Genomic DNA, 24,335 nt, shown 5'->3' with positions numbered 1-24,335 from the left:
ATCAAGATTTCTCCACTGCCACAATGATGCGAAAAGGGCTCATCCTGTTATGGCTGTGAGCAAAATTTAGTAAAAGCTGCTCTGCCACGAGCTCGGCAGTGGATGACATTCCAATAACGGATGTGAGCAAGGCCTCCCACTCCTTCCCCCAGCCTTTCTGAAATGACTCGGAAAAGTCTCCGCCATACAGCGTATCAACGCGGCTACCTCAGCAAGACCTTCGCACTGGACGTGGGACTGTATCCATTCCAGCCTGTCCGAGTTCTCTTTCTCACGCACCCCTTCATTAACTTGAGAGCACAGCTCCTCCGCACGCTCCAAAGCAAGCTTGAGGTTACTGTGATCGGGGTGATTTTCTGGAGTGTTCTCTAGAATCTGGTATGGATCAAAAATGGGAGAAAACAAGATAAAACCAGACGTAAGCACAGGTCCTGCTTCCCCATGCTCTCAGAGAAATCCCCATAAAGGGACAAGGCTTTTTTTTTGCTTTTGCTATTGAGACCAAACTCAAAAGTATTCACCTACAAAACCTTGCTTAGGGTACTCACACTCTTTATAAGCAGAGGATAGCGGGTTATTCTTTGCATAGGTTTCAGGAGGAAACTGGAGAGGGGCATTCCTTTGCAACGAGGGTCCAAGGCAAGTTTCTATGGTGCAACCCAGAGATTTAACAGAGACACTGCATTACTCATCAAGAAACAATTGGCTCACCGCACTGAAAACTGATCAGATTCATTTTTCCAGGCATTCCAAGAAATCTCAGCTTTTTCGGTAAGCAAACAATACTTGTATCTAGAACAAACGAGAGCCGGTGCTGTCATTGTACCCAGATGCTTTGCCAGCACAAGCTGCAGGATCATTGCTCATGCAGAATCCTTACATTCAAAAGAGTTCCAGCTTTTATTTTGACACTACAGGCTCCACTCAGGTTGAAAAAAACAAAGCAATGAAAGAAAGAAATGCCTGATGTCAACAGTTCTGGCATTTCTCCTTTCATGGCCCCAAAGCCACCACACCACCTGCAGTATGGCAGCAATTCTTTATTTATTTCGGCGGTGTGCCTGCCTGTGACGCTCACGGCACACCTCCGGCCCCAGCAACCCCACCGTTCAGACACACTGCACGCCCCCCACTGAATTACAAACGTGTTCAGAACAGCAGCTTTTTTATTTCAACTCCACAGACTCTTACCCCTTCTGACAGCGTGAATTTTTGGGATGGTGCAGACACCGGCACCGTAGCTTTGTGGGGTTAGCGTTACACTGAAGTAACAAGCAACGGAATGGGAAATGGAGTAATAAATTAGCTGGAGAGAAAGACAGGTACATAAATGTAAAGCATACACAGCGTTAACCATGGTCATCATATAAATACACCTTGGAAGGTTCTTAGCTATTTTTGCAACATTTTACTCTTCTGGGTTATTTTGAGCTGGTCAATGCCGATTAGATGGGCTCCTGTCATTCAGGAAAAGGCACAAAAGCTACCGAATAAGATACCTTCAAGTAGTCTTTGAAATCAGCATCTTCATCAGTTTTCTGCTGCAGCAACGAAGCTCCATTAAGCTGGCAGCTGCAGAACCGAATGTAGGCCTGCATGTGAGACAGCTCGGCGGCCAAGATGTCCCCAATCATCTGCACGGGCATTTTTTCTCCTCCTGTTTTCTTACGCACTCGCAAGGCTCTGAAGAGGAAAGAAAACACCATCCAACTTTGCTGCCAAGTCTGCGAGGCCTAAATCAAGATCCTTACAACATCAATCTCTGAAAAGCAGCAAGCCTGCCAGGTGAATTCCCTTACGTGGCACCAGCATTTCCAGGTGGTGCAGGGTCCAGCCTGAACCCCCAGGAAGTCACCAGCACAACACGGCCAGCTGAACAACCTGCCTGAAGGCGTCTGTGTGACTGAGCCTCTCCTTTGAGGTTTCTGGGACAGTCGGCATCAAGCTCTACACTCAACCAACATCCCGTTTCAATGAATTATTAGCCACTTTGTCTCTCTAAAGTTTGTTTTTAGAGAATTGAAGGTTGCTTTGCAGAAAACTGGAAGAACATCTCCCATGCACATGCTTTTGTGTAGGCTCTACTTCTAACTGTCCTGGTGCCGGCTGGGATAGAGTTAACTTTCTCCCCAGTAGCTGGCCCAGCGCTGTGTTTTGGACTGAGTATGAGAACCACGCTGATAACACAGGGATGGCTCAGTTGTTGCTCAGTCGTGCTCACCCTAAGCCAAGGGCTTTCCAGTTTCCCACGCTCTGGCAGCGAGGGGGGGCACAAGGAGCCGAGAGGGAGCAGAGCCAGGAGAGCTGCCCCGAGCTGGCCAAAGGGATATTCCATAGACAGACCGTCACGGTCAGTATATAAACTGGGGGAGCTGGGTGGGAGGGGCTGATCGCTGCTCGGGGACTGGATGGGCATCGCTCAGCGGGTGGTGAGCAACTGTGCATCACTTGTCTTTCTTGGGTTTTATTCTTTTCTCTCCTTTTCATTACTACTACTGCTATTACTATTATTATTATTGTGCTAATTTACTTCATTTCAATTATTAAACTCTTCTTATTTCAGCCCATGTTTTGCCTTTTTCTGATTCTCCCCATCCCACCAGGGTGGGGAAGGGAGCGAGTAGGTGCCTCATACTTAGTTGCTGGCTGTGGTTAAACCACAACACTAAGGTATTATAGCAAATGTGCATCTGTTCTTGCTGTTTATTCCTTCCCCCACCTCTTGTAACAGCTCCTTCTTTCTGAGGTAGTCTGAATACATACAGCTGTTCTGAATGCATGCATGCACAGGAAATAATCAGCAGGGACAGAAATATTTACTGTAAAACCAGAAAACATCCTGGGGAACGGAACAAGAGAATAAAGATAAAGAAGAAAAAATAAAAATGTCTGTAATACTCACTTCAATAACTTTGTATTTGACATGATAAGCTCCTTCCAGTTAACAAAGATCAGCCCCATTTCTCCTTCTGTGAGACAGCCTGAATCAGCCATTGGTTTTTGGAAAACCTGCAGTCAAAAAACCAGAAAGGTGAGCAATTCTTCAGAGGCAAAAGCAATTAATCCTCTTGTTCAGCCTAGCAGTGATTTTAGTTTTTTTGAACACTCAGTGTCCATATTCTCAGCAGTTAAAAACAATTCCTTACTAGCACTTGTGACAGCTGTTGCTATTTTTCCTAAGCGCATGACCTCATTCTGACACTGGTGTCACCATTTGCAAAGCAGGGACAAGCACCGGGACCTGCAGGCTGACTTCTAAGCAGAAAAGCATTCCCATGATTTCAGAGCCAACTGCTACACAAATTACACCTCCGCATCACACCCGTCCCCATACCCAACTACAGCTTCTTTCAGGGGTTCTCGGCACAATACCTCTGACAGCAGCGTACCCGTGTAACTCAGTCTGTTTAACATCCCCAGCACTTCACCACAGAGTTCAGAAAGGTCATCAGATGTCCAAGACCACCTAACACTGGCCAGTTCCTGCCCTGCCTAGCAAGGTGGTCTTGATTCCAGAAATAAAACTGGAGATGAAGGCAGACGATAAACTTTTATAGTGCTTATACAGCTCAGCTTCTGTCAGGAGCCTGTGCAGCTTTGCGAGACACCCCAGTCCAGCCCATTGTCTTTACACTGAGCCCAAACACCTAAGAAAGGGTTTTGGAAAACAGGAAGGTCCTTGTACAACGTGATGGTTTTGCCTGGTGGCCAGCCACATAACATTGGGTAGAATGGGAAGTAAGTGCTCACACCCCCTTCTTCCCCCAGCTTTTCATAATTCGCAAGAATCCCTTTATTGTCAATATTCAGTAGGACAGAAGTGTTCTTTTTCCAAATGCATATTCACATCCAAGGCATCTCACCTCCAAGACGAGCTGAAGATCGTCCATATACCTTTCTTCCGTCTGAATGAGTTCGTGAATATAGCCCTGCCTTTTCCTTTCCATCGGTTGCATAGTGTCAAGACTTTGGAGGTCAGCACACCCTACAAGAAATAAGCCAGTAGTTTAGATCCCACTCAGGCCATCAGATCTGAGAAATTAACAAAATTGCATCAACACATACCAGCCTATGGTTCAGACTATATACACAGTGGTAAAACCCTGTCCACAGCAGCAGTGAGTTTCAAAAATGAAGTGATGTAGCGATCAACCCCCTCCCCACTTCATGTCATTTTTCAGTCCATCACCTTTTTATTTCTTTGAACATCCCTTGGTCTTGTACTGTGATGCAGAATGAGAATTCCTGACTTCCTGCCACTCCATTTGTCTCATGATTTTTCTCATCCCTTCTCCTTTTCTGCCATACTGTTTCAAAACTGTGGTTTTTCTCTTACCTTATATGATGCCTTTTGTGAGACGAAGTCATCTAAAATGTGTCTGGTTCTCACTTAGGACACTGCACCTTTAATCTCCACGCCATTTCTAAAGCTCTCTGCCTTGATTATTGTTTTCTGATACAAACCACTAGTACAAATTTGTGAAGTCACAATGCATAATGCTACAGTTGTACAACATTTTTTCCTCATTTAGAAACAAAATGAGCCTGAAAGATGTTGAACTATTTTTATGCATCAAGTATGAACAATCGGAATCATGCACAGGAACACACAGACACTCAATGACACAAACCCCAAGTTTTCAGTAGTAACATGCAGCCCCTACGGCTTCACACTACTTTTCTCTACTGTACACACTAGTAAGCATGACAACAATGTTTGAAATTTAGTAACCAAATCAAAAACTGGTAAAAAAACAAAGTGGTGAATATGTTTAGATGGGTAAAGTAGGGCACAGAAAGTCAAGCTCTAATCCTTCTGTTAGCCATTCCATGCCAGCAGAGTACTGCAAAGTAGCAGGGTGGGGGAAAATGAAAAAAACCCAACAATTACAGAGCATTTGAGAACATACATCTATCACTTGATGCGATGGCATCAGATTTTGATACAACATGAACTGTGGATTTTGCAGGACAGCAGAAAGGACATCACAGGGACTCACTTATATCCAGCATTTCTAGAGGAATGATACTTTTTCAAAGTTTACAGGTGTCATGAAAGGCAGAGTGACCTACAGCAGGAAGGGCCGCGTCTCCCTAGTCACCCTAACACACCTAGGACACTGGAGCGTGACTTTAGTCTATTCGCTGCTGGTGCATACATCTGTTTAGGGGAAGGCTGCTCTATACAATGAAATTAAAATGAGTTAGTAATAAACCGGGGATGCGCACACACACCAAGAAACACTAAACGTTTGGCTAAACTTGACGCGACAGTGGCCTAGTGGGCAGCTTCCTGCTGCACAGGTATCGAGCTGCTTCAGCAAAAGAGAACACTTGTCAAATTAAGTTTTATGACACCGTTTGAAGTATTTGAACAGGGAAGCCCTGTGAACAATGCAAAGGAGTAAAGGCAATAGCTAGATTTAAAATCAGAACTTTTTGGTTCTGTTTTGTACCCCTAAGGAGGATCACTGTTCGCAAGCTTTCTGACTAGATTTGAAAAGAAGGCAACTTTTTATGAAGACATCTGGGACTGCAGCTCTTTTAATAGTGCAGGATGCTGCTTTTGGCCTTAGTTCCTCCCAAGGTTACCATCAGGCCAAAATCAGATGAGAAAAAGGTGTAAAGTTCCAGATCAAAGTGATTCCTATGAAGTTTGATACCTCAATCCATTGAGATGGACTGTGGCCAATGTGTACTACTTTTGGATTCTAGTGCCATTCTTTAGTCTGTACAGGACTGAGTTTAAGGCCACCTGGTTACTAAGACATGAAATTTTAGGATAATCAAGGGCTTGCACAGTGACCAGATTTAATTTGTCCAGATTTGAAAGTCTCAGCTTTGACCACATGGTTCTCTTTTCTACTGCAAGATACGCTCCTACCACAAAAGCAGGGATGGACTGAAGCTCCTGTTGCTGTTTGCTTCTATCACAGCTGTTAAAACAACCCACATGCTCAGGTTTATGCCTGTCGCATGCTGTCTGCTTGAAGTTGAAGCCAATGCTGGAAGGAAAACAAGCCTCTTTTTATGCACCTAAAATAGATTTGCTTCATAAACTCATTATCAGATACAAAAAAGCAGTTAAATTAACTGGCTCCTGCACTAACCTTGTATTTGGACTGTCAGCTTTTGGGATGAACAGATGAGTGCTATTTTATATTTAAATAAAGCACTAATGAAAATGCCCCAAATTTTGATTGATCTGATCACACTGGCATAAAAAGTGAGTTCAGGCATTTGGATCTGAAGGGAAGAAAAGTGAACGAGGGAAAGAATAGAACTACTACCTGCCTAGTGCCTTTGGCAATGTTTTTCCAAAGTGGCCATAGCAACCCATGGGCTCACTGGTATGGAAAGGGTGGACCGACGTCTCTATACCCTTTCTCCTCCCACGTTTCCATTCCCTCCATCAGTTCTGGCATTTAACTGACTCCCAGCTCACACCCTGGCAGCAAACAAATCCCAAGGGGGAAAAAGAAAACAGTAGTTTTCTGCTAGTTTAGCAGCCAGGAATGTGCATGGAAGCAGTAAAACTGCCTGTTTTGGCAGATGAAAGCTGCTGGTTTGGCTTCTGTCTTGCAAAGCTTCATCCCAAGCTCCCCATAGAGCTAGTGAAAAGCAGCGAGATTTTTGGGAGCGCCTGCAGAGGGGCATCTCCGCTGCCCACGCTGGGGACTTGCCTCCCTCTGTTGACTTGGTAACAGGTTCACATTACCTCTGGAGGGCAAGCCAGCCTGCCGCTCCCACCGGGAGCGGGGTACCGTTCAGAGAAAGTGGGGCATGATCTGCCTAGCTCCCTCTCAAGACCACCGACCTTTGATGCTTAGGGCATAGCAAGAGAGAGATGCCTGCTGTAACTGTGGCACCCTTCACGATAAATCCTGCTCTCCAAGACGAGGAAGCAGCTGTCTTGCAGGGGCAGGGTAAAACAAGCTGGAAAGTTTATAAACAGGAAACCCAGTCGCTAAAGTTGTGTTTAAAATTATACTTCCCTCTCCAAATATACCTGAACAAGAAATACTTTCTTCCTACTAACATAACTAACCCTGCATGAAAAACTACGGAGTTTCACAGTGAAAAGATGCTCTGCAGGAGATTCAAATGCCTGAAAAACAGGGGGAGCTGGGGGAGAAAACCTTTCCAATTACTGACATATTTTGGATTTGAGTACATAGAGGAAGAACGACACTTTCTGAAGAAAAGAAATCCTGCAGATGAAAGAAAGATGAACCAGACCTATCACGATTTCAAAAGATGTCCTTTTTATTCTTTGTTAAAAAAGGGGAAGTGAATTAGAATTCTTCACTGTAAAGCCAATTCCAGAGAACTGAAGTAAAAAACAGAGGGATAAAAGGTTTACAAAGATGCCCAGATCTGCTAGGGCACTGAGTGCTTTGTTCCCTTCCCCAACAAACAATGAAAAACCACATTAAAAATGACAGCTCTGGAAAGACATCTTAAGCCTCAAACATGAGCTCAGGCCCTTACCCTGAAGGATCCATCTATACCAGAGGCATCACTACTTTGGGTCACCACTGAAGCCTGTTTAGGGGTAGAGGTGGCCTATGTCAACTGCATTGCAAGGAAATAGCTTGGTTTATTTAGGGTTGTTTGGATCGTTCTTTCTTTGGAGGGGGGAGGGAGGGCAGTGGTGGTTGTAGGTTTGGGTTTTGTTGGGGGTTTTTTTGGGTTTTGGCAGGTTTTTTTAGCTCAAGCCAGTTGACATGGCTGGGAAAACCATGTAAGGGTTGGGGTTTTTGGCCTGTATAAGCCTGCCTCTACTTTCCCAGGCTCCTGTGGAAAGACTACATCTCACCTTAAGTACCATGGGCTGGCATTAAAATAGTCCCTTTGGTACAGCCAGAAAACAGACTGGTGGTATCGTGGGATGTCACCCACAGCCATTTTACAATCTCTACTGGCACACATAAGGCTAATTCACTTGCAACGTACTCCTGTCACTGCCTGTCGCTGTCAGTAGCCTCTGTGCCTACTGAAACCTGTGAAAGGAACTAACTCAAGATATCTGCTGCCATGGAAAAGCTGGTTTCAATCAGGCCCTGGGAAAAATAACAAAAACTTATCCAATCTCCCCTAATCAGTAAATGAAGTATATTCTCTCTGCTCCAACAGAAGAAATTTATGATTCAATTTTCAAGATGTCACAGAGCCAGGTAACATAAGGCTTGTACCAAGCTACTCCGATGGGAAAACATCCTTCCCCGATGGACAAAAAAACCACAACAGACAAACTAGAACCTTTTATGTGTCCCTTTAATAAAATACATTTGCATAGTTATCTTACAACTTTGTTTAAAAACAAAGATGAACAATTGCCTCATGCTAAGCACAGCCTGCATTTGCATGTCTTAACAATCATCCTCAAACATTAACACTCTAGCTTGAAAAGAACAACAAAAAAATATTTTAAGGCAGCACACACCATTGCAGCAGTTTTATTAGTTCATTACATTAAAGTAGCGTGACCCTGTAGCAGCTCCCAACACTACTACATGCCAAGGTTTGTCGGCATTCCTATGAGCAGACTTATTTACAGGTGTTTCCAACCCGACTCAAGAACATCACACAGGGATATGACCTGAGAAAGCATCGAGATGGCATAAATATTCAGTGACTGGTAGGAGACATTTCAATTATTAGCACGTAACTTTTTTTTGATGGAGCTTTATGCCTTCTGCACTAACTGTAACATTACTAACACTGACATTAAGATAGCGCTTTGTATGCTTTCACAGCCCTTCACAATTCACTGACTACTCGCACACCACAGCCCTGCAAGCAGGTCTCGGTGGTGGCACAAGACTTTCCTGCATCGATCCAACTGCTAGCTCAGGAACTCAGCTCTGTAAACTAAGCTTTTGCAAAACTACACGTTTGCAGGTTGTTAGTCTGTTATGCAAACTAGACAGTTAAAAAAATCAGGAAGCGTTTCAGTACCTGTTCTTGCATATTTGCAGCATCGTTCTCATTTTTACCCACAATTACACCATGGCCCCTATTCTCTGCTGGCCCACAGGAAGCAATATTAAGCAAGTATTACACTGCAGGCAACAACGTATTTTGCTTTCCTGGTTGGCTTCAGTTTTAACTGCTAACCTTGGCGTGGCTCTGAGCAACATTTAGACTCCCCGCTCTTGACTGGGAACCACCAGTTCAACAAAAAACCTCTACTTTCCACTTTGCCTTTAGTTCCAAAGCCAACCTTTTTCACCTAGATAAATGAACACTTCAATGCTAGTTTTACTTGGCTGTCTGGGATGACAGCTGAACTCAACTCTTTTATCAACAAGAGAATAGATTGCACACAACCAGACAGAAAGTAACATTTTTGAAAGAAAGTCTTATTTAAACCCAGCTTTTATTAGCTATACCTCCTCATTGTTACAGAACATTATTTTAAAATAAGCTTGCCTTATTTTAAGGCCATCCTCAGCCTAAGTCTTTCCTATCAATGGTCTGGTGTTTGTATTCAGTTCTTTCTGCAGCAGCGTGCGACAGGAGAGCAGAGCTCTCAGGCGATTGTGCTTGACCTGTGTTAAGACTTTTGCAATAGATACAAATACTGAAGACAGAGACTACAGCTCTTTCAGTCAATATTATTAAGGTGTATTATTTATCTTTGTTACTACAGTTAGAGAATTTAGAGCACGCTCAGGTAATACTGAAACATGAAAAGCCCAAAATGCCTCATTTCAATACTCATCAGTTCAAACTGAAGGACAGCTGTTTGAATAATCATCAATGAAACAGCTGTTTCAATAATTATCAATGCTCATATCTACATACCCAACAATACCCTAATCTCCAACTGTATCAGTTAAAAAATGGGTAGAATGCCAGTTGGTTTTGGAAAAATGCCATGTAACTACATCCGAGAACATCCCAGATAGGACGTGAAGCTGTTTTTAATTTTTCAATGACAATTAGTAGCAATTTGGCATTCAAGGAAAACTGTCACTGAACACTGGGAAACCAGTTTGGTTCAAATCCCACATGTTAACGGTGCCTTTTAGAAATGGGATAATTTGTAAGATCACCTAATTATTAGACTACAGTGACTGCTCAATGCCACTGGTGTAGCACAACACACTTCACCCTGCATTAAACAGGCTTTCAAAGTCAAAAAATCCGAGAAGGCAATTCAGGGTGATTAGCATATTTTTAGTAGAAATACTTAAAACATAGTTTCATAAGGAAATCAGGTCAGCTAGAATACTTGAGGAATTATCTAGCACATTATTTGCCTACAATAACATGATTTCATTCTGTAACAAAATATTGGTTTAGACAAAATACATCCAGAATAAAAAAACATTTGTAGTTTTATGTAGGCACATTGCTGTAGTCTGTATTGCACAAAAGATTTATCTCTGAACTCAAGGGCACATATACGTTATTTGATCAAGTATATTAAATATGTAACAGAAATTTTGGAGAGAGGCTTTTAAATCTCTGCAATTGGACTAACCTTTTCCTGATAGTACCTTCACAACATTCATATATATATATATATAGTAAACAAGCAGTGTTTTGTAAACATTTCTGATTGCATAAGTGACCTTTGCTGTTTTGTAACCAAGTTCAGAAAACCAACTAAATTAAAATACTGCACCTACTAGATCTCTCCTGTCATTACAGAAGCGCAGAACTATTTAAGCAGACAAGCAGTCTGTATTAAACTAATAATTTTATTTAGAGGGGTATCACGGTTATACTCCTAAAGCCCTGGTCCCTCCCTCCCCCCAAACTAATCAAACATGGGCACCATTACTGCACCATATTGCTGACATGCCATAACTGTACCTTTAAGGACCACTTTTGAGCTGAGGAGTATAGTTCCTTTCCTAAACCCAAACGCTCTGCCTTCAGCTCCAGGTGTCTGTTAGTGTTTCTTTTCTGGCAACATCTCTTTATCGAGGTTACCTACATATTAGGCTGCTCCAATTTATTTAACAGAAGACCAGCAGGACTCAGGTAGTACCTACTTTAAGTCACTCCAGACCACAGCCAGATAAAAACACTATTTGGTACCGTTAACTATTTAATGAAGAAAAGGGGCAGGGAAAGGGTCTTGTAGCACAGGGGCTGTGTAAGTGTACTTACTGCAGTAACTAGTACATGTTTGCTATTTACCAAAACCGAAAGCAAATACAAATTATCAGAATTAAAGTATTTAAAGGAAGGAGGTTGTTTAGGGGTAGGACATATTGAGCCAAAATAATCCAAATTTCTGCTATAGTACTACTGTGAAGGAAGAAACAAATTAAAATATCCTCCACTCTACGCGTAATAGTTCTTTCCCTAGTTAAAAAGGTTATTAAAAGGGTGGATGGACTGCACCAGATCTGTATCTTAGATCTTGTAGCATGTTTATAATCACAGTGACTATCAGCAGCAAAGACAACTAGGGTTTGTCCTCTGGGTGAGCCTTGTAGGCTTGCAGTTTTAAAAGCTCAATATGTACGAGATTAAATCAAGTCCAGTAGAACAGTAGTCAGTGAACATTTTAATTCTGCAAAGTACGTACATCACAACATCAAAAGAACAACTGCCCAATCAAAACAGCTCAGATAAACTGTGCAAATAGTGGGTCTTTGTGTGTCTGCAATCCCACCATGCAAACGGTAACTTGGTATGCATGCTAATGATCTACAATTATCAATACCAAAGAAAAATACTAAAGGAAACGAGAATGAACAGCAGTGAAAGCCACACAAAGACCCACTATCCTTTCTGCTTTTACAAATCAACCGTAACTGTAGATTATAAGAAAACCCACAAAAACCTAATTTCTTGACTGGATCTAATGTTCAAACGAAGCAAAAGGATTGTGTCAGAGATATGTGAGCAGGGCTGGCCACCCTGCCTCCACGCTACAGTCAAACTTGGATAGTGGGTCTCTGAGGTGCTTTCACACTGGAAGACAACATTGGGTCCTAAAAAAAACAAAAAAAATGAAGGATAAAATGAACATAAATTTGAAGAGTGAAACATATGAGTTCTACGGACAAAGACAGAACAACACCAAAGAGCTCAGAAAGGAATGACGAACATTCAACTTTCTGAAAACAGACATCATGAACTTCTACTCTTAATTTCATATTTATAAACACACACAATTTTAAGCACTTGTGACCAGCCATCACTTGACTCTGAAAAACACATGTAGCTGATTTGCTTGAGGAAGAAAGTTTCTTCCCAAGGTAGACTCAACAACACAAGGTCAAGCCCTAGGTTTTTTTAAGGCAATGGCAAATTTCCCTGAATTTTCAGCAAAGCCAGGATTTCTCCTGAGAAACTTGTAATGAGACATTAGAAAACCAGATAAAAACCTAAACTTGTAAAGAAAAGCCTCACTGGGATTTGTTCACATTGGCACACCAAAATCAACCTGTTCAAGACTGTTCAACACCTGAAAGGAATTAAAACCTTGTCTCTAGTAATTTGTGCGCATGAAGTAGCATGTACCACATCACTCAATATACCCATCAGAAACCAAGGTCTACACAGTCTAGAAAAGGAACTGCAAAGTCAGGTTAAAGGCAAGTGGTATGAGGTGGGCTGCAGCTGCACACACCCTGTGGACAATCCAGAGACTATTCCAGACCCCAGAATTTCAACCTGGGAGCATTAACAAGCCTGACTGACATTCACCAAATAGTTTCACAAATACAAAATGACTGCATCACTAGGGTCACTAAGGGAACTGATTTCATATATGAACCTTGGTAAAAGGGGTAAAATTCTGGAGCTGTTGAATAAAGTCTTAGAATAAATTATTAATCTTCATGTGTTAAAAAAAAATGAATGTGGATCTGCAACACTTCAAAGCCACCGATACCATGAACTCTTACTCCATAATCATAACGGGAAGCTAGCTGGCAATAACTTGAGAACTTCAAAACGTGTTATCCACATATAGACACAGACATGCACTGCCACGAGCGTGTCAGTTCAGAAGTTGTTTTTTCACTATGAAAACACTTGAAAAATCAGTCAGTTTCATTCATTAGACAGTGACAGACAGGAATTACTAATGACCTTTTGTGCATGGAGGTAAACTGAAAATACAGATCGTTGTTCTTGAAAGGACAGGACTTGCCTCATGTCTCTAATGTGTCGCATCTACAGCTAAGGTTTGGGGAGAAAAAAAATTAGGTAGATCTAGTGGTATTACTATAAACATCAATTTCATACCTAAGGAAATTCACACTGTTGTCATAGGCGTGTCAAGAACTGTCTATGGAGAGAGGATCTGTTCCCAGTCTAACCACCTTTTGCCACTGCATTGGCAGAAGGCAGAGCAGGCAGGTTTAAATAGGGGAAGGAGGTGTTTATCAGGCTATGGGGACTACCTGGAGCTCATGTCTGAGCACCTGAAGGAGTAAGTTAGATGCCTGGGGAACTGCAACAATGTTGGCCTATGAAAAGAAAAAAGATTGAACACAAACAGTAACTATATGTACACTAGAGTAGATAGAACTGGTGCAACATGCAGCTCTGTGAAAAAACAGTTTCATAAAGGAGATGAGGTACCTCAGCTAAGATGAGCTACAATGCACACTGAGCACAGGCATGTCCACCTGGCTGAAGTGTTCAGCGCTCAGCAAGAACGTCTCAGAACTGACCTGATCTCCAACACTAAAAGACAGCCAGCAACCAAGTATACAGATGTTGCTGGAGCATCTGTCTTGCCTCCATCTGAGGTACCTGAAGGGAGAAAATCCCAACTAAAGAAAACATAAGAACAAGGCTCAGGCTGGTCCCACGGATAAGAGGGTAAACTGAGAAAACTTATCTCACTGAGAAAGCCAACCGGAGAGAAGGTTCTAAAGGCAATTGTTTAAAGCAGACAAAGACTGGCTGAAGTAACAAAATTATCTCCAGACCAAGCCACTGGAAAGAACCATAAAGTGGTAAGTGCACCATGCCTACTGCCCTACACACCCCTTGGGAAGAAAACCTGGTAGATTCGTCCTAGACAGGTACTGGCAATACACAAAAGATCAGACCCTGAATGATAAAGCAAGCAGCACTCAACGAAGAACAAAAGATTGTGAGACTATGCACACTCCTTTACTTTAGATCTATAGCTATTTATATTCTGAAACCTCCTGTGTATCTTATTTATTCTTTATGATGACTTCTCTGCAAACATTAGAATAAGGGCTATTAAAATGTCATTAAAACTGAGTAAATCTAACCATCACCAAGGTCACTGACAGCATGATTCTCAAGTGTTCTGTGTTCTGCAATCACTAGGACTAAGTTGTATTTAAGAGACCTGTTGACAGACCTGTGACACCCTTGACTCTCTGCCAGGATGTGCAGCTACACCAAAAGGTAAAGTGACTTTGTCAGCACAGCTTACCCTGTCCAGAGAGCTATTTCAGCAACCTAGGTGAAGAAACATCTCACTGACCTAAGTTCCTTCTTTGCTAGGGAAGTTTGCCATTACAGCTATAACTAGCAAGTCCCAGGGAAGACTCTGGATACAAAGGTGGTCCATATAACAGTTTAAATTTGAAGAAAAGCAGAATTTTCCTAAGTCACAAACATTTCTGAGTAAACCAAACCTGCATGCTCCCTTTCAAGTACCGTTACATTTGACCATCTAGAAGAGACAGTGGGAGAAAATGCTATTTTTCAACAGAAACATGGTACTCAGATTAACAATTTTCTAAAATATAACAATGCATTTTTTATATTATATTCTGTCATATCTCTAAGCTGGTCCCTAGAGGGCCACATCAACATTTCTGTGGGACAATTCATTAGTGATTTCTTAAGAATACTAATAATAGTTTCTACACTATATTTAAATAAGAGCAAAAAATATTTTAAGGAAATCCAAGGAAGTTTGAAAGTTCAATCAGTACCTATTTAAGTATTTCTCTGCTTACAGAAGAATGGTACAGGCCTAGCTTCCTGCTAACACAGCCTATTAGCTCAGGCTTCACACCATATGAAAGCAGCCCAGCTGAAATCTCTGTAATGATATTTGCATAATGCTGCACTTGAGCTAACAAGACACACTGGTTTTGAGCAGGCTCTGGACTTCAAGACAGATTTTTCTGAGGTTTCCGAATGCATGTTTTAGTATCACAAAAGAGCGCAAGCCCCAGCACAAAACTGATATATGATAGCTTATTTGAACTACTCAGAGAACTTAAAGAAAATAACATTCAACATACTCTTCATTCACCAACAGGTGGATTTTGTTAATTAAGCACCAGCAGATCTGCTTCATAGCAAACAGATTACTTCTTAGACAGAGGTTTAACAACCAAGTACAGGTGACCTGGTGCACATCTGCTCATCTGGGTGCACTGGCTGACCTTTGTCCTACGAAGACAGGCTGAGAGAGCTGGAGTTGTTCAGCCTGGAGAAGAGAAGGTGCCAGGCAGACCTTATAGCAGCCTGCCAGTGCCTAAAGGGGGCCTACGTGAAAGCTGCAGAGGAACTTCTAACAACAACATGTAGAGACAGGACAAGGGGTAATGGCTTTAAACTGGAAGAGGGTAGATTTATGTTAGATACTAGGAAGAAATTCTTCACTGTGATAGTGGTGAGACACTGGAGCAGGTTGCTCAGAGAAGCTGTGGATGCCCCATCCCTGGCAGTGCTCAAGGCCAGGCTGGACGGGGCTTTGAGCAACCTGCTCTAGTGGAAGGTGCCCCTGTCCATGTCAGCGGGGTTGGAACTGGGTGATCTTTAAGATCCCTCCCAACCCAAACCATTCTGTGATTCTAATATACTTTCAAAAGGAATATACTGTTCACAAAGCCACAGTTTGATATGAATGGAAACATTTTTAATCCACAACACTGAAACCTGAGAAAATGCCTAACAACTTATCAGCAAATAATGAGAAAAAACTTAATAAAATCTTTCAAAACTTTCCAATTACAATTTGGTCTTACCTTTTGTTGAAAAATAGTGGCAAGTGTTGAAGAACAGTGCTATATGTAATCACCTTGCCTGTATCATGTTCAGCCACAGGGACCTTATCAATGTCTACAAATACCTCAAGGGTGAGTGCCAAGAGCACAAGGGTCAGGCTATTTTCAGTGGTGCTCATCAACAGGATGAGGGGCAACAGGCACAAGCTGCAACACAGGCAGTTCCACCTGAGTATGAGGAAGAACTTCTTTCCTCTGAGGGTGACAGAGCTCTGGAACAGGCTGCCCAGAGAGGCTGTGGAGTCTCTCTGAGGACATTCAAAACCCACCCAGACATGACTGTGCAACCTGCTCTCGGTGACCCTGCTTTAGCAGGGGGTTGGACTAGATGATCTCCAGAGATCCCTTCCAACCTCAAGCATTCTCCAAGTCTAAATAGCAACGCACCTGCTATGAGAAGCTAGTATCTCTACCATTTTTGAAAATTCAGAAAGTTTTAGCATTCGGCCAGAATCTTAATTTTATAGTCCATCAGGATTTAGTCTATACTATTTCTTCTACTTCTTCAAAAATGAGATTTTGTAAACAACATAAAAAAAAAACCTTCAAAAGATCGTTTTAATGATCTAGATATGCCTAATTAAAAGTACACGAAGTTCAATCTAAAACACAGAAGTTTTTCACATCATAGACAAGAGGCACTTAAAAAAATATCAAAAATCTGTTACTAAAAAAGTGAGCATGGATGTAATTTAGCTAAAAAGAAAGCCTTCAGAGCAGTGCATTACTCTGTTTTGCCCATGTACCAAAACAAGCTATCCAAGGAAAATATTTTAACTTTCCGATCCAAGCTGTACCATCATTACTGAGTCTGTGAATTCTTCTGTACAAACACAACTATGCCGATCATATCTCAAGTGCAAACTGGTCCTACACACTAGCTATAGGCTAATTGTCCTGGTTTCAGCTGGGATGGAGTTAATTTTCTTAGTAGCTAGTAAAGTGCTGTGTTTTGGATTTGGTGTGAGAACAATGTTGATAATCGCACTGATGTTTTCAGTTGTTGCTGGGTAATGTTTATACTAAGTCAAGGCCTTTTTGGTTTCTTGGGCCCTGCCAGCCAGAATGCTGGAGGGACACAAGAGACTGGGAAGGGACACAAGAGACTGGGAAGGGACACAAGAGACTGGGAAGGGACACAAGAGACTGGGAAGGGACACAAGAGACTGGGAAGGGACACAAGAGACTGGGAAGGGACACAAGAGACTGGGAAGGGACACAAGAGACTGGGAAGGGACACAAGAGACTGGGAAGGGACACAAGAGACTGGGAAGGGACACAAGAGACTGGGAAGGGACACAAGAGACTGGGAAGGGACACAGTCAGGTCAGCTGACCTGAACCAGCCAAAGAGGTATTCCATACCATGGGGTGTCATGCTGAGTATATAAACTGAGGGAAGAAGGAGGAAGGGGGGACATTTGGCATTATGGTGTTTGTCTTCCTAAGTAACCGTTACGTGTGACAGAGCCCTGCTTCCCCGGGGATGGCTGAGCACCTGCCTGCCTATGGGAAGTGGTGAATGAATCCCTTGCTTTGCTTTGCTTGCGTGTGCAGCTTTTGCTTTACCTATTAAATTGTTCTTATCTCAACCTGTGAGTTTTACATTCCTTTCCAATCCTCCTTCCCATCCCACTGGGTGGGGTGGGGGATGAGCAAGCTGCTGCGTGGTACTTGGTTGCCAGCTGGGGTTAAACTACAACAGCTATTAAAAGTGAACCTCAACCAAACTTATGGATGTGTGTCTTTATACCGAGGAAACCATAAATGATGCCTAGGGAAAAAACAGCAAGTAAAGGAACAAGGCTTATTATGTCAAAGGAGCAACTCTGACATCAAAGTATGTCCCTGAACCCACCGATGGCTTGGGTTGATATAAAAGTTGGTTCAACCACAGTGCCCGAAAGATGGAAAGCTGAGCCAGTAAAAATGGTGGTAAATATCTCTGGGGAGAGGGGCCAAAAAAATGGGGTGTGCATGTGGAGGGGACACCAGATATTTTTACTGTATTTAAGTGCAAAAAAGGCAGAGAAAATTCTGACTGTCAGATAAATGTACATTCCAGCATTCAATTCTCAACCTGCTGCTGATAATTTTCAGCTTAACATATGCTTTGATATGTATCTTGTTTCTCAGAAATGGGTGAGAACTGGATTGCTAGGAGCCAGGACACACATATTTACCATAGGATAGACCACTTGCTAATACTAGAAACTTTTTTCTAACCTTTTTTATGGTTATTTTTATATAACTGATAGTTTAAGGTAAAGATTACTACAACAGACACTTTTTCAAATTTTGCACAACTCAAGTTCTATACACAAGCATAATATGCCTGCATCAATTCCCAGTCCATGTCGGTTATCAAACTTTAGCATCTTTAATGGAAGGGGAACACCTACCAAATCTAATGTTTTTAGCTCATCCTAGCACACTCACTATCGTACACTGGTTGGTTGGTATTGTACTGGTTGTAGATTAAATGGAAAAATATTTAAAGTACTTAGTACTATAGTATAGTACTTAGAGAAAGAGTATTTAAAGTACCAATACATTTAGGGGATGTCTGGAATTCCAAATTCCACACACAAAGCAGAAGAATAAATAAAGTAACAAAATTAATAAAAAATAGAAGATGCTTACACTGCTGACTTGGATCAGAATCCGTGGTCATCTTCACATAGTTTGAGGGGAAGAGACCTGTCACACCACTGATTTCTCCTTGCCACCAGTCAGCATCATCTTTGCTCAGTACATTAATGAGCTGCCCTTTGGAGAAACTGAGCTCATCTTCATTGTTTGCCATGTAATCATACATCGCTATCACTTGACACACTGAAGAAAAAACAAAAATAGCAGAACTGTGTGTTACACTAGTATTAAGATTGGGTTTTCAGTGTTTTACATAACCATAGGAAAAAAACAACCTGTTACATAAGAAAAATGCTACATGATCTTATCTTGACATGGAACTGTCCTCCCTTTTCTTTTACTGTCCCCCCCCCCCCCCCCCCCCCCCAATTGGGCCAGGCAGTAATCTTTATTTCCACTTCATCTAACTATGCACTTCCATAGCAAATGGATTCAGTTAGCATAGTATCTACTGACCTTCTAAACACTTTAAAATATAATCAAGTATGCTTCTATCTCCTACTGGCTCAGAAAGGAAAGCGAGCTTGATTATCTACAGCTGATTCTTGTGAGAAAAACATGGCAAAGGAAGAGGAAATGTGCATTAGCTAATCACGATCTGCCAGTTTAGTCAAAGGGAAGTTCTGTCCAGTAACACCCAGGAAGCTGTTGTATAAGCAAATCGTAGCTGTGGAGAACAGCTCAATTTAAGCATGCAGAATGAAAAAAGCTCCTTTTCTATGAAATACTCTCATTTGTACCCAGCCATTCAAACCTAATGAAAATTTGCTGCTTAGTTTCCCTCCTCACAAGGAGCTGTGCATGCCATTCCAAGGTGTTTGTCAATGATTGCTAGTTTTCTGTAAGCTTTTTGCTAGCATTTGGAAACATGGAGTTTCCCAGGGAGGGCTGGGAACAGCCAAACCCCTGGGCAGCACCAGGAGCAGTCAGAAGAGAGAGGAGTGAGAACATGCGAGAGCAAGAACGCTGCAGCCCCCCAGGCCAGGGCGGGAGGAGCTCCCGGTGGCGGAGCACAGATTCCCCGACAGCCCACTGCGGGCACCCCGGAGCCCCGGGGGGCAGCTCCCCCCCCGCAGCCGGGGCAGGGGGTGCCCGAGGGAGGCTGTGACCCGCGGGGGCCGCGCTGGAGCAGCTCCGGGCAGGGCCCGTGGCCCCGCGGGGAGAGGAGCCCGGGCTGGGCGGGCTGCGGCAGGGCCGGTGCCCCCGCGGGGACCCGCGCCGGGGCCGGCCGGGCCTGAGGGGCTGCGCCCCGCGGGGGGACCCACGGCGGGGCCGGGCGTGGGGAACTGCGGCCCGGCAGGGCCCCGGGCCGGGGCAGGGCAGGGTGTGAGCAGCCGCCCCCGGAGGGGCAGGAGCGGCGGGGACCGTGTGAGGGACTGACCCCGCCCCGGGCCCGCCCTGCGCCGCGGCCGGGGAGCGCGGAGGGGCCGCGGGGGGAGGGCCCGGGACGGCGCCTCGAGCTTCGGGTTTATTTGTCGCTGCCCGGCTCTGCTCTGACCGGCAATAAATTAAACTGATTCCCCCCGCGGAGCCTGTTTTGCCCGTGACAGCAGCTGCGGAGCGATCGCCCCCTGCCCCGCTCCCGCCCCACCGGCCCGTCGCTGTTTCTGCCCCGGCCCGGCTGAGGGGGCAGGGACAGAGCAGCTTTGGTGCCCAGCCAGGGCCAACCCACCACAGGCCATTAAACAGAGTATTAAGCTAGTTATGCAATTCAGACTAGTATCTGAACAATTGAAACAGTCACATAAAATACTGTAAATAAAACGTAAAGCTTTTTTTTTTTTTACCTGAGGGAGCAGCAGATGTGGTTCTCTCACTGCTCAGACCCAGTAATTTCACATGGCTGGCAGGGAACCATCCTTTCTGTCTCTTTTTCCCTCTTGCCTGTGAATGTTTAAAATGCTTATGACACAATCAGGAAACCAAATAGTCTATAGACTGGAAAAAATGCAACAAATGTGTCACACAGTTTTACCAACAAGAGACAAAAAGCCAGGCTTACAAACGCCAACTAAATACTAAACAGAACTCAAAAGGAAAAAATATCTGGCTAAAGGATAAAACAACCCCGTTCAAATAAAGCTGCATCATAATATGTTCTGGCAAATGAGTTCATCCAAAATTTTCAAGCGCAGCTAATGATTTCAGTGTACACTTTAATTGTAAGGCTGAAACTTCACTCCATGAACATTCTTACACACCGTATCAGGAGTCTCCAACACGATATCCAGAACAGAGGTAAGTACCTAAGTATTTGGTATCACTTCCTACCTAGTACAGCGTGTGAGAGTTCAAAAAGATTTTCCTCATTTTTTAATCTTTGCTTTTTCAGTCCCACAGGTAAAGATGATCTCTGCACATACTGAAGAATCAAATATACTTCAGAGTACATAAAAAGTCAGGATGTAAAAGTCAACATTTTAGAAGATGATAGAAACCTGGAACTGCAGAGTGAGCTCTACTACAACAAAAAAAGGAATTCAAAGTAGCAAGAATTGACAATTATGTATCTTAGTTTCTCTTCCTGCACTTTTTATATTATTCTTTGAGGCTTCTTCCTGAACCAGCACTGATCTACTTTTTATAAAATACAAACTTTTCATTGTTTTCTGTATTTATTTTTTTTGCACATACTATGAATAAATTTTCCACTGTCGTTAATTCACAGAAACTCAGTGCAGCAATTTCTCAACTGGCTCGCTGTGATCTCTCGTCCTGTATCTGTAAAGCAGGCTAGCTTTAAGAACAGATGCTGAACAGTTAGATCAGTCCTGTTACAACTGCTGAAGAGGGAAGATAGGTGTTAACAAGAGTATTCACTCAAAACCACGTGTGTGGCTGTAGAATACCTTGGGAAAGGCCAGTTAAGTGATATTAAGAAGACAGAACTTTCTATTATGCTGTTCAATCCCAATATTGGAAACAACATTCAGTATCGGAAGCAACATGTTTAAACTCGGGCTAACGCTGCAGATTAAGCTAAAGGGTAACAAAGAGACATTATAAAATCATGATTTAATTTTCTGCATTGGTTGCAAAGATGAAGGCTATTGTGGACAAAATCCACAGGGCTGCAAAAACTGAAGTTTAAGAAGAATGTCATGTAAAAGCACCCTTAATCCTTGGGACTTTAAATTCATCACTAGGTGAGGGAAAGAGAAAAGAGGGAACAGCAACCTTCACAGGAAACTAGCTTCCAACTCCAACATCCAAGAATTCCTATTCTTTCAACAGAATAATTTTACAATTTAATTTTTTACTAATTAAATCCTAACCAATTTATTAACTGTCAATACCAATCTTCTCCCTCCCATGCACATGTTCATTGTTTTACCTTCTCCTGTGACAACAAAAAAACCCAACAAAAAAAACCCCAAAAAAACAGCAACCCAAGGTTTAATTAAAAACTTTTTCTCCCAAAACATGGTTTATACAAAATGAAAATAACTTTCTAGACAGCTTTTGAAACACTATACTTAGTTGTTTTCTCAAATTGAACCTAAGATCATGTCATTGCCATTCATGAAGTTGCAAATATTTCTCCTTTAACAGCTACCTGCAACTCTCCTTGCCACCATCCACTAGAATTTTTCTTCAGAATAAGTATTAGCTGTCCTGGAGCAAGACTAAGCTGTTCAGTTCCTGATGCAGCATAGGCTGTAGTAACCTGAGCAATTTCTGAAAAAGATGAAAAAAATAACAAATGCAATGATCATTACAGCAAGAACTAGATCCACAGAAATATCCTGGTACGTATCTTGCAGCCAAGAACATTAGCCACCGTTAAAACACTGCTGTGAACCTAAATGCTCATAGTTGCTTAAGAAACAGTCCCAAATATTAAAAGTGATCACACACTTACCGGGTTTCTTATTTACTGTTCCAGTTTTGCCAGCATTACTAGAAGCCTACAAAGACACAACGATAAGCTTTTAATGTGCAATAAAACCAGCAGAGTTTACACCAACTATAAGCATGTGGACAGAAAAGCACATGGAGATTATAATTGAGCCTGTATTTAACAAAATACCATCCTAACCAATTTATAAAGTATCATCTGCACAGAGACAAACAGTGTGACTCTGTCTCAGAGGCTAGGGCATAAGCTACGTAGGCTTTTCTCTTCTGTCAAGCACGTTAACCTCTGCTTAAAATTACTATCTAAGAGATATCAATACTAGGAATACAATAAATTTGAAAGTATTGTGCATTAATTCTCAGAACATGAACTCACTTCTTGATCCTTTGGTCTGACATAGTTGGAGGGGAAGATTCCAGTTCTGCCATCAATGCTCCCAGTCCACCATTCCCCTTCTTTCTGGGTCACTAGGATTTCCTCACCTTCCGTGAAAGTCAAGTCACCAGGCTCAGAGCTTGAGTATGAATAGAGTGCAACATACTCTGCAAACAGCACATATAAAGAAGGAGACAATAGTTTCAGATAGGAAGAGAAAAGTATGCTGGATGCAAGTAAGGTATCTTTGATACCAGCATTCATCAGTGTGTTCATAACACAGATCAGGTCTTCACAAGTTTGTTAATCAACCTACCTACTTGCCTGATGGTAATCACAGCTTGCCTCATGCTTACAACTCTGAATTACAGGCACACAACTGTGTACAGATAGATGAATTTGGCACAGGGGGTTACTAACCTATGATCATCCTGTGGATCAGCACAGGCCTGTAGACCATGGCTTGAAAACTCATCTCTTGCATTAAGTATTCCACCCTACCTCTGTGTTTCACAGCAAGAATGTGTATTACACACCTAAACCTGATTAAAAACATTCTTATCTGACTAACAGCAAAAATTAAAAAACTCAAGCGGAATTAATGTGTAATTGGGGAAGCATGGAGATATGCTAGATTAAAAGGCTTAGAAAATGCTTTCCACAATTTTTTCTCCGGTAGTATTTGTTCTCTGTACTCCCTACTGATTAAAAGAGAATGATCCACACTCAGGAGACTGAAAATCCCTCCTCACATCCCTAGAGCATAGCATAATACAGTAGAGAAAAGCAGGAAGAGAACTTGGCTTATGGATATGAGACATATTTAGGTTTTCAGAAATAAGTTGATGCTTGAGCAGAACTCTTAAAAACAAAGCCAGGCCTATGCTCCACCTGAATTAGTTTTAAGTTTTACTAAGTTCCTGTTTTAGAATTCTCATATCAGTAGCTCAACATTTGTACTGTTTCTTCTGGAAAAGCATTAAAAGGCCTGCTCAGAAGCTCTTCATATATTTAAGCTTATTCACATGCCATTAAGCAGAAACAGACTGTACCATTAAGTAGCATATTTCATGCTGTCTTACCCTCTCCTGCTGTGTAAGGCTGTGTATTAGGCTTTTTGTTCACAGCTGCATAAATAGCTTCTGGTCTGTAGAAAGAAAAAAAGGTTTGTGTAACTAAAAGTTTGAGCAAAAACAAATCTCTTTATTAGGGTGAGACTAGTATCTCCAGACTTTGCTTATCTCCAAGTTGGTATTGCCTCTGAATTAACTGCAAAGGCTTTCTTGACTGTCAGACAGTGACAGGTATTACTGATATTTAAGATATGAATGCATCCAAGAGCACACCACTTCAAAAAAGAAACGTGATGAAAGATGAGAGGATATATTTGCAAATTATGCTATCCAAAAGAAATACAAATTAAAGATTGTCTAAATTCTGTCATTCTAGAGAATTTTTAAGAAC

General features: G+C 42.3%; 1 protein-coding gene across 4 annotated transcripts in view; it reads right to left on the bottom strand.

The window, feature by feature from the left end:
* ITSN2 (intersectin 2) overlaps positions 1 to 24,335 on the bottom strand; it is an 87,655-nt gene that overhangs the window by 5,631 nt on the left and 57,689 nt on the right. For 3 of the 4 annotated variants that reach the window (XM_080389214.1, XM_080389211.1, XM_080389212.1), the window contains 11 exons: positions 23,954 to 24,018; positions 22,872 to 23,038; positions 22,500 to 22,545; positions 22,194 to 22,315; positions 20,425 to 20,521; positions 18,629 to 18,820; positions 3,864 to 3,985; positions 2,903 to 3,009; positions 1,500 to 1,683; positions 549 to 647; positions 208 to 375 (listed from right to left, as the gene is read on the bottom strand). In XM_080389214.1, coding sequence (XP_080245340.1) covers positions 208 to 375; positions 549 to 647; positions 1,500 to 1,683; positions 2,903 to 3,009; positions 3,864 to 3,985; positions 18,629 to 18,820; positions 20,425 to 20,521; positions 22,194 to 22,315; positions 22,500 to 22,545; positions 22,872 to 23,038; positions 23,954 to 24,018 — 1,369 coding nt within the window. Of the gene's footprint in view, positions 1 to 207; positions 376 to 548; positions 648 to 1,499; positions 1,684 to 2,902; positions 3,010 to 3,863; positions 3,986 to 8,261; positions 11,961 to 18,628; positions 18,821 to 20,424; positions 20,522 to 22,193; positions 22,316 to 22,499; positions 22,546 to 22,871; positions 23,039 to 23,953; positions 24,019 to 24,335 lie in introns of those variants that run through there. The other variant, XM_080389213.1, reaches the window with a different exon arrangement.

Source organism: Falco punctatus (assembly GCF_963210335.1).
Source record: "Falco punctatus genome assembly, chromosome: 5".
In the NCBI taxonomy this organism is placed as follows: domain Eukaryota; kingdom Metazoa; phylum Chordata; class Aves; order Falconiformes; family Falconidae; genus Falco; species Falco punctatus.
The sequence above is the reverse complement of the archived record's forward strand: the minus strand, read 5'-3'. Positions and strand labels throughout refer to the sequence as shown.